The 11,146-nt window shown below is 40.1% G+C and overlaps 1 protein-coding gene across 1 annotated transcript in view; it reads right to left on the minus strand.

Moving 5' to 3' along the window:
* Window positions 1-1,834: 1,834 nt before the first annotated feature.
* Window positions 1,835-11,146, minus strand: part of dll4 (delta-like 4 (Drosophila)) — a 15,535-nt gene continuing 6,223 nt past the window's right edge. Inside the window, exons 6-8 of the mRNA XM_031800515.1 lie at window positions 8,155-8,925; window positions 6,768-6,879; window positions 1,835-3,356 (exon numbers count right to left, since the gene is read on the minus strand). Of these exons, the coding sequence (XP_031656375.1) occupies window positions 3,351-3,356; window positions 6,768-6,879; window positions 8,155-8,925 (889 nt within the window). The 3' untranslated portion in view covers window positions 1,835-3,350. The remainder of the gene's footprint in view (window positions 3,357-6,767; window positions 6,880-8,154; window positions 8,926-11,146) is intronic.

The raw sequence follows: 11,146 nt of genomic DNA on the forward strand, positions 1-11,146 counted from the left end.
GTTACTGTATATAGCCAGCTCCATATCTAGATACGTTACTGTAAATAGCCAGCTCGATAAGTTACTGTAAATAGCCAGCTCAATAAGTTACTGTAAATAGCCAGCTCCATATCTAGATAAATTACTGTAAATAGCCAGCTCCATATCTAGATAAGTTACTGTATATAGCCAGCTCCATATCTAGATAAGTTACTGTATATAGCCAGCTCCATATCTAGATAAGTGAATGTATATAGCCAGCTCCATATCTAGATAAGTTTAGGAGAACAAAAGAGAGAGGAGGGGGGGGGTCAGGTGGAGCAGCTTGTGCATGTGTACTTGTGTAGGGTGTGGGGTTGGGGGAGCCTGAGGGGGGTTTCATATAGCCAGCTCCAAATCTGGTTAAGTTACTGTATATAGCCAGCTCCATAAGTCACTGTATATAGCCAGCTCCATATCTGGTTAAGTTATTGTATATAGCCAGCTCCATATCTGGTTAAGTTATTGTATATAGCCAGCTCCATATCTGGTTAAGTTACTGTAAATAGCCAGCTCCATATCTGGTTAAGTTACTGTATATAGCCAGCTCCATATCTGGTTAAGTTACTGTAAATAGCCAGCTCCATATCTAGATAAGTTACTGTATATAGCCAGCTCCATATCTAGACAAGTTAATGTAAATAGCCAGCTCCATATCTGGTTAAGTTACTGTATATAGCCAGCTCCATATCTAGATATGTTACTGTTACTAGCCAGCTCCATAAGTTACTGTAAATAGCCAGCTCCATATCTAGATAAGTTACTGTATATAGCCAGCTCTATATCTAGATAAGTTACTGTAAATAGCCAGCTCCACAAGTTACTGTAAATAGCCAGCTCCATAATTTACTGTAAATATCCAGCTCCATATCTAGATAAGTTACTGTATATAGCCAGCTCCATATCTAGATAAGTTACTGTAAATAACCAGCTCCATATCTGGTTAAGTTACTGTAAATAGCCAGCTCCATATCTAGATAAGTTACTGTAAATAGCCAGCTCCATGTGTAGGTAAGTCACTGTAAATATCCAGCTCCATATCTAGATAAGTTACTGTATATAGCCAGCTCCATATCTAGATAAGTTACTGTAAATAACCAGCTCCATATCTGGTTAGGTTACTGTAAATAACCAGCTCCATATCTGGTTAAGTTACTGTAAATAGCCAGCTCCAAATCTAGATAAGTTACTGTAAATAGCCAGCTCCATAAGTTACTGTAAATAACCAGCTCCATATCTGGTTAAGTTACTGTAAATAGCCAGCTCCATATCTAGATAAGTTACTGTATATAGACAGCTCCATAATTTACTGTAAATATCCAGCTCCATATCTGGTTAAGTTACTGTAAATAACCAGCTCCATATCTGGTTAAGTTACTGTAAATAGCCAGCTCCATATCTAGATAAGTTACTGTATATAGACAGCTCCATAATTTACTGTAAATATCCAGCTCCATATCTGGTTAAGTTACTGTAAATAGCCAGCTCCATGTGTAGGTAAGTTACTTTCTAGTATCAGCGTTTAGTTGTTGTCACGTTTGGTAAGGTTGTTGACTGTGTGTTTCCAATCAGTTAGAGAATGTAGGTTTTGTGTATGGTCAAGTCTAACAGTTTGGATTGTTCTCTATCCATAGAGTTACATATTAGAAATGGTATGTACTCTGTGATGTAATAGGATGTCTGTGGTTCTACCGCGCCCTTTAATCAAATGTATAACAATGGAAGAAAACAGCATCAGTATTATTTTCTTCATTATTAAAAAAAACACCACAAAAAAAAGAATAATCTCACTTTTCATTCACTGGCATATAAATTATTAACAAGGAATTAAAATGTTTTATTCTTCAGAAGTCTGGTCCTTATATACAAAATAATATTATAAACCATATAAAGAGCAGTTGTAGCTTTCATCAATATTTAAATTAAACTCTGGAAATAATCATCATTTAATATTTTTATTTTTTACATGATTGGTTCTGTAATTTCAGAAAGTCATTATAGGCAGGCAGTGGTATGACAGTGTCTTTTAGGAATCCTTTTGTGTCTCTTTAGTGCAGGGCTGTTATTGTCTATGTCCCAAATTACACCCTACGTCCTTACTTAGTGCACTACTTTTGACCAGAGCTCATAAGCCTCTGGTCAAAAGTAGTGCACTACTATATAGGAAATAGAGTGCCATTTGGGACGGAGATTATTGTAAATATACATTTATCCGTCGGTTCCCTTCCTGTTTTCTTGGACTACTGCTGGCACAGAACTGAGTATTACGCTTCTGTGATTTATTTGTCGCGTCTTAAATTAATATATCCTATTTAGTGCACACAACCTCCAAATTACTGTTGATTCAAAAAGTGTATTTTCCACCTCTGTTTTTATTTTTGTAGGTCAAATGCTCCATGAAGAGACAAGGGTTTCGTTTTTTTAGCATCCAAACACACTCTTTTAGGCTTCTAGTAAATTTTGGACATACAATCTTTTCACCATCTTGCATGAAATGGAAAAGTCCGGAAAAGTCCAACCAAGTATTTTTTGTTTCTAGAGATTGAACGATGAGACGTTTGTTTGTTCAGTCAAGAGATTCAATGTTCTCATTGTGTTTGTTGTGGTTTCGACTGCTGGTCGGTCGTGGCGGTCAGTGGGTGATCTTCATTGAGTTAGCTCCACCCTGGACCCTGCATAGCAGGTCAATGATCCTGGCTAGGGGTTAAAGATCAGTCTAATCTCAGGCACCTCCATTTTGATTAGTTGGCTGTCGTGAGTCACCACGATTACCCTTGGAGATAAGTCAAGGGTCAACTGAGGGATCAGGGTTCAACTACGAGCTACGGATATTTTTCCTGTTTCACCTACTCTCTCCTCCAATCGCTGCCAAGGACGGATGAGTTCAGTTCAGGTTCATTGTTTTTGCTTAATAATGATGCTCTACCAGTCCCCTCCACACCCAGTGCAGTTCAGTCAGTCATTTAACAGTTCATTTAACCATTTGTTCCCAGAAGTTAATAGGTCCATGACTGTGAACTGTACACATTTTGTATACAAACACTCGGTCAATGTTAAAGTTCAGTAAAGTTCAGTCTAGAGTGTTTAATTTTTTTCATTTTTCACGGAGGAGAGATTCCGCTCTCTTCTCTGTCTCTCTGTTTTTCTCCATGGTCCCGTCTCTCTAGTGCTCCAGAGCAGCAGTGACATCAGAAACAGATCAGAAACAGATCAGAAACAGATCTTCAGTCTCTCCTCAGGTTCTTTGTAAACAATCCAGAAACATATTTTCTGCCTTTGATTGCCTTTCTCCTCCGCCTTCTTGCTCCCTCGCTTTTCTAACTCACACAGCTTTATACCTGGGAGGAAGAGAAGATGAAAAGGTTAGAGGTCAGCTGTGAGGACTGGGGAAAACAGTGAGCCGTCCTTCCCATTTTCTCTATGAACTGGGAAACTGCACGCATGTCCCAAGATAATAACACTCATATAAGCCAATCACAAAAGTTATGTCATCTATTCTTGCTGGTATACTATCGCCATTGTGTTTTGCTTGGCAACATCCTTCCTCCATTACACTCAGCACCTCGGTGTTAAATGTCCAATATGCAGCCATTTTTATCTCAATATGCAGCCATTTTTATCACAATATGCAGCCATTTTTATCTCAATATGCAGCCATTTTTATCTCAATATGCAGCCATTTTTATCTCAATATGCAGCCATTTTTATCTCAATATGCAGCCATTTTTATCTCAATATGCAGCCATTTTTATCTCAATATGCAGCCATTTTTATCTCAATATGCAGCCATTTTTATCTCAATATGCAGCCATTTTTATCTCAATATGCAGCCATTTTTATCTCAATATGCAGCCATTTTTATCTCAATATGCAGCCATTTTATCTCATATGCACCATTTATCTCAATACCAAGTCATTTTTGTGTAATAATTAAGTACCTTGTGATTGTTTTCAATTAAAATGGTAAAAAAATTAAAAAATTCTCAAGCAAGAACTTAGCTAGAATTGTCTGGGAGTGGTCTGAGTGGAAACAGGAAAAACCCTAGAAATGAGCTATTATTGGCAGAGAGGTTTGAAACTTTTTTCATGTGTTTTATCTTATTGGTCTATTAACTAGTGTTGGTGTTGTCACCAGACAGGCCAAAACGTCCTCCCACTGAAACAAGCAGAAACTTCAGGCGGTCTTTTCAAACAGCTCTTACATTAAAAGAGTAGTATCATCATTTTCACAATTTCACAGTATTATTACAAACTCATAGTGTGGAAATATACATAAAACACAGAGAAATCCAATTTTTTTACTCCACTGGGCCTTTAAGACATAGGGTTTGAGAGACACAGTAAAGTTGAAAAGGTATCAAAACCATATTCCTGTACTTGAAAAAAAACGTATCCCTTTCTTAGACCATCAAATTTTTCAGTTTGAAGGATAGTGATTTGATACCCTTTTCTAGTTTAGAGAGAGCATTATAAGATTACTCCACCAGACAGTCCTATCAGAAAGTATTCATACCCCTTGACTTATTACACATTTTGTTGTGTTACAGCCTGAATTTTTTTTGTCACTGTAAGGGTGCCGTCTTTCGGATGGGACGTTAAACGGGTGTCCTGACTCTCTGTGGTAACTAAATATCCCATGGCACTTATCGTAAAAGTAGGGGTGTCAACCCCCGGTGTTCTGACTAAATTCCCAATCTGACCCTCATGGCCAACTAATCATCCCCAGCTTCCAATTGCCTCATTCACCCCCCCCCCCCCCTCCTCCTCTCCCGTGTAACTATTCCCCAGGTCGTTGCTGTAAATGAGAATGCGTTCTCAGTCAATTTACCTGGTAAAATAAGGGTTTAAATAAAACGAAAATCTCACCCACCTACACACAATACCCCACAATGACAAAGTGAAAATATGTACATTTTTTAAAGACAAAAGAAGTCAATACAGAAATATTTGCCCATTACTCTTTTCTAAATTCTTCAAGCTCTGTCAAATTGGTTGTTGGATCATTGCTAGACAACAATTTTCAGGTCTTGCAATAGATTTTCAGGTAGATTTAAGTCAAAACTTGAATTCACCTGACAGCAGGACAATGACCTAAAACACAAGGTCAAATATACAGTGGAATTGCAAGAAGGCAGTGAATGTTCCTGAGTGGCCGAGTTAATCTCATAGTGTCTGGTGGAAAGTAGAGTGAACCAGGTTTTCCATTAGGATTTTTCCTGTGCCATTATGTTTTTTTTTTTATCCTGAAAAACTGCCCGGTCCTTAACGATTACAAGCAAACCCATAACATGATGCAGCAACCACTATGCTTGAAAATCTGGATATTGTTACTCAGTGATGTGTTGTGTTGGATTTGCCCCAAACATAACACTTTGTATTCAGGACAAAAAGTTAATTGCTTTGCCACATTTTTTGCACTATTACTTTAGTGCCTTATTGCAAACAGGATGCATGTTTTGGAATATTTGTATTCTGTACAGGCTTCCTTCTTTTCACTCTGTCATTTAGGTTAGTATTGAGGAGTAACTATAATATTGTTGATGCATCCTCAGTTTTCTCCTTTCACAGCCATTAAACTCTGTAACTGTTTTAAAGTCACCATTGACCTCATGGTGAAATCCCTGAGTAGTTTCCTTCCTCTCCAGGAACTGAGTTAGGAAGGACGCCTGTATCTTTGTAGTGACTGGGTGTATTGATACACCATCCAACGTGTAATTAATAACTTCACCATGCTTCTCCATTACTGCACCTGTCCATAGCCCACCTATAATTTAGCCCAAACAACTACCTCTTTCCCTACTGTATTTAATACATTTATTTATTTTGCTCCTTTGCACCCTATTATTTTTATTTCTACTTTGCACATTCTTCCATTGCAAATCTACCATTCCAGTGATTTACTTGCTATATTGTATTTACTTTGCCACCATGGCCTTTTTTTGCCTTTACCTCCCTTATCTCACCTCATTTGCTCACATCGTATATAGACTTGTTTCTACTGTATTATTGACTGTATGTTTGTTTTACTCCATGTGTAACTCTGTGTCGTTGTATCTGTCGAACTGCTTTGCTTTATCTTGGCCAGGTCGCAATTGTAAATGAGAACTTGTTCTCAACTTGCCTACCTGGTTAAATAAAGGTGAAATAAAAATTCAAAGGGATTTCAATGTCTGCTTTTTTTTGCCCATCTACTAATAGGTGCCCTTCTTTGCGAGACATTGGAAAACCTCCCTGGTCTTTGTGGTTGAATCTGTATTTGAAATTCACTGCTCGACTGAGGGACCTTACAGATAATTGTAACATGTTAAACACTATTGCACACAGTTCATGCAATTTATGTGACTTGTTAACCAAATGTTTACTCCTGAACTTATTTAGGCTTGCCATAACAAAGGGGTTGAATACTTACGGACTTAAAACATTTAATCTTGTAAAAACATAATTCCACTTTGACTTTATAGGGTATTGTGTGGAGGCCAGTGACACAAAATCTCAATTGAATCAATTTTAAATTCAGGCTGTAAGACAACACAATGTGGAGAATGTCATGGGGTGTGAATGCTTTCTGAAGTCCCTGCTATATAGGCCTACAGTATCTCGCCCTGTCTTATTTTGAAGTAAAATAATATGTGTAATAAAAAAAATAAACGAAACATCACCAACCATAAATATCATTGATACTATAAGAGTGACATGAAATACTTCTTGAAGTACTTTTTTTTGTTGCCGTTGTATTTTTCTTGTCTTACCTCTGTTGCTATGACGCACTCCCTCTTCTCTTCTCCTATAACAAAGACAGACTGGTAGATCTGAGAGTCTCGAGGGGAACATATCGTTGATATCCTACACTCCTCCTTTTCACTGCAAAACACACAAGTCAACACACACTGTTAGCCTACCTTAACGACACACAAGTCAACACACACTGTTAGCCTACCTTAACGACACACAAGTCAACACACACTGTTAGCCTACCTTAACGACACACAAGTCAACACACACTGTTAGCCTGTGTGTGTGTGTGTGTGTGTACCTGGAGGTGTACGTGTGTATACAGTATGGGTACAGATGTAGGATCTTAATTTGTGCAAATTTGCTACAGAAGGAAAATAATCCTGCAGCGACAGGAAATGTGGATTATTATGTGGATTATTTTAAATTATATTAATTATATTTAATTTTTTGTTGTTGAGGCTGATACATTTTTTGTTAGGGCGACTCAAGTCTGAAATGAGTGGAAGTGACAAACTCAAATAGACTAAAAGTTTGCATTTCCTGCAATTCACAGCAACATAAGAGTGATCAAATTAAGATCCTATAGCTATATGGGGTCGCCACGTCTACTCCCGCTCCTTCCCTCCTGCGTTCGATGTCGCCGGGATACTAACCGCCGGTCCTGGCAATCATCATTACGGACACCTGGCATCACCATTACACGCACCCGAGCTTCATCATTACGCGCACCTGATTTTCAGCATTATGCGCACCTGATCTTCATCATTACGTGCACCTAATCTTCATCATTACGCGCACCTGATCTTCATCATTACACGCACCTGAGCTTCATCATTATGCGCACCTGAGCTTCATCATTACACGCACCTGAGCTTCATCATTACACGCACCTGAACTTCATCATTACACGCACCTCAGCTTCATCATTACATCACACCTAGACTCCATTTCCTCCCCTTTATCTGACAGCCCCCTTAGGTTCCTTCCCCAGGCAGTATTGTTTCTGTTTGTTCATATCTAGACGCTACTCCTATGTTGTATCGTTCCATGTTCTTTGTGATTTTAAACTGCTTCTCGACTCCCAGCATCTATGTTACAGGGGGGAGAGTAAGTGGTAGGGTTTAAACCGTTGCATTCAGGTCCTGGTGCGACTTACAAAATGAACGAGACTGTTTTTCTTCTCTCACAGTAAACAGAACAGACTTACAGCCTATAGAAATAATGTCCAGAACGCATGACCTTTCACCTTTCACACATGTACGGAAACAGTTTCCTGGAGTGTTAGTGTAACAATGGTATCATGCGCTATAAGTAGCCTAACCATAGGTCTCAAGGTATATTCGCCATGTTTGTAGATCAAGATAGAAACCTTAATTTATAGAAACATGTACATTCTTTTACCTGTACATTCCACTCATCGGTATTTTCTCTTCTAAACACTTGTCGTAGATGTGATTTAGTCTTTTATCCTCTTGCGACTTATCATCCTTGAACTCCTTCGACTTTGCATTACTATAGTCCAAGTGATAGTTCTTGTGGATAAAATTTGACTTCTCTGATTCGCAGTCCACCTCCAGTACAACCTTCTGATTGGTGTTCTTCAGCTGGGAGGCGGGGATAAGGTTATCCTTCTGTACGTCTGATAGGTTGTTCATGGTCTCCCGGTCTCCTCTGTCCCTGCCCATCTGTCTGTGGATGTGTCTTAGAGCCAGCCCCACCATGCATAGCAGCACCAGAAACGCAACCAGCCCTACAGCCAGGGAAACTGCCGCCCACTGGAAGCCATCTTGGCTCTCTCCGTTGATCCTCTCACCACCGACTGGCAGGGTCACTGCAAAGAACTGACAGCGGGGTCCTGTGAAGCCGGCGGGACAGATACAGGTGGTGGGGGATTTCCCCGGTCCCCCTTCCCCGGTGCAGAGTCCTCCGTTGAGACAGGGGCGCATGGAGCACTCCTCCAGGACGCGGTCACAGTTTCGGCCGGCGTACCCCGGGGGGCAGGCACAGGTGTAGTCGTTGATGCGGTCCAGGCAGGTCCCTCCGTTGGTGCAGGGGTTACCGGCACACTCGTTGATGTTGATCTCGCAGCGCTGGCCTGTGAAACCGGAGCGACAGCTACACAGACGCACGCCAACATGGATCAAACATAGACCACCTGGAGAGAGAGACACAGGGGTTCAGGGGTTTAGGGGTTAGGGTTCAGGGGTAAGAGTTCAGGGGTTTAGAGTTCAGAGGTCAGGGTCTTACACATAGGGTTCAGGGGTTAGGGTTCAGAGGTCAGGGTCTTACGCATGGGGGAGAGCACACAGTTTGCCATTATAGGGCCTGTCCGGAAACAACCCCTAGACGCTTGTGGAGGATTTGATAAGTTAAACAATATTGTAATTGCTCCATCTTGCCCTCTGATAGGCTAGGTGGAATTTTCGCTATTGCTTACACATCTCCAATCGTCACACTACATTGTGAAGTCTCAGTAACCATCACATGGAGCAGAAGAACAAATCATACCATCCCCTTCATCACTAAACCACCATAATGAGCTGGAATGCTTATCCAAAAGGTCGATCTGACCCAAAACACAGGCCAATGTGCTTATCCAAAAAGTCGACCTGACCCAAAACACAGGGCCAATGTGCTTATCCAAAAGGTCGACCTGACCCAAAACACAGGCCAATGTGCTTATCCAAAAGGTCGACCTGACCCAAAACACAGGCCAATGTGCTTATCCAAAAAGTCGACCTGACCCAAAACACAGGCCAATATGCTTATCCAAACGGTCAACCTGACCCCAAACACAGGCCAATGTGTATGTGATTGTGATATTTATTTGTCACATTATTTTCCTTTCTACTCAGTAAATCCAATAGTACAGCTAACAGTACAGCTAACAGTACAGATAAAAGTAAAGCTAACAGTAAAGCTAACAGTAAATCCAATAGTAAAGCTAACAGTAAAGCTAACAGTAAATCTAATAGTAAAGCTAACAGTACAGCTAGCAGTACAGCTAACAGTACAGCTAACAGTAAATCCAATAGTAAAGCTAACAGTACAGCTAGCAGTACAGCTAACAGTAAATCCAATAGTAAAGCTAACAGTACAGCTAGCAGTAACAGCTAACAGTACAGCTAACAGTACAGCTAACAGTAAATCCAATAGTAAAGCTAACAGTACAGCTAGCAGTACAGCTAACAGTACAGCTAACAGTAAATCCAATAGTAAAGCTAACAGTACAGCTAGCAGTACAGCTAACAGTACAGCTAACAGTACAGCTAACAGTAATCCAATAGTACAGCTAACAGTAAAGCTAACAGTACAGCTAACAGTAAAGCTAACAGTACAGCTAACAGTAAAGCTAGCAGTACAGCTAACAGTACAGCTAACAGTAAATCCAATAGTAAAAGCTAACAGTACAGCTAGCAGTACAGCTAACAGTACAGCTAACAGTACAGCTAACAGTAAATCCAATAGTACAGCTAACAGTAAATCCAATAGTACAGCTAACAGTAAATCCAATAGTAAAGCCAATAGTAAATCCAACAGTAAAACTAACAGTTCAGCTAACAGTACAGATAAAAGTACAGCTAACAGTACAGCTAACAGTACAGCTAACAGTACAGCTAACAGTACAGCCAATAGTAAAGCTAACAGTGATTCCAACAGTAAAGCCAATAGTAAATCCAATAGTAAAGCTAACAGTAAAGCTGACAGTAAAGCTAACAGTAAATCCAACAGTAAAGCTAACAGCTAACATTAAAGCTAACAGTTCAGCTAACAGTACAGCTAATAGTACAGCTAACAGTACAGCTAATAGTACAGCTAACCGTACAGCTAACCGTACAGCTAACATTAAAGCTAACCGTACAGCTAACCGTACAGCTAACCGTACAGCTAACATTAAAGCTAACCGTACAGCTAACCATACAGCTAACCGTACAGCTAACATTAAAGCTAACCGTACAGCTAACCATACAGCTACCAGTACAGCTAACAGTACAGTGATGCAGGTTTGGGGTCAATTCGATTTCAAATCTAGTCAATTCAGGAAGTACACTGACATCCCAATTCCAATTGCAATTTTCTTCAATGGTTTTCAATTAGGAACATATTGAATTGGAATGTACTTTCTGAATTGACTGCAATTAAAATGTAATTGAGCCCAACCCTGCAGTGTTGGGTGACATTCCTGGAAGCTGACAAGAAGTCACCACATGTTTACATCCAGGACAATAGACACACAGTTCCCACAGATTCCTGTTGTTCCATAACACTTCCAGCCTACCGAACCCCAGGGGAATTCAGGGAAGAGAGAGAGAGAGAGAGAGAGGAGGGAGAGAGAGGAGGAGGGAGGAGAGAGAGAGAGAGAGAGAGTACAGGCGTTCTCCCACACTTTCAA

This window comes from Oncorhynchus kisutch, linkage group LG21, assembly GCF_002021735.2.
Source record: "Oncorhynchus kisutch isolate 150728-3 linkage group LG21, Okis_V2, whole genome shotgun sequence".
NCBI classification, from domain to species: domain Eukaryota; kingdom Metazoa; phylum Chordata; class Actinopteri; order Salmoniformes; family Salmonidae; genus Oncorhynchus; species Oncorhynchus kisutch.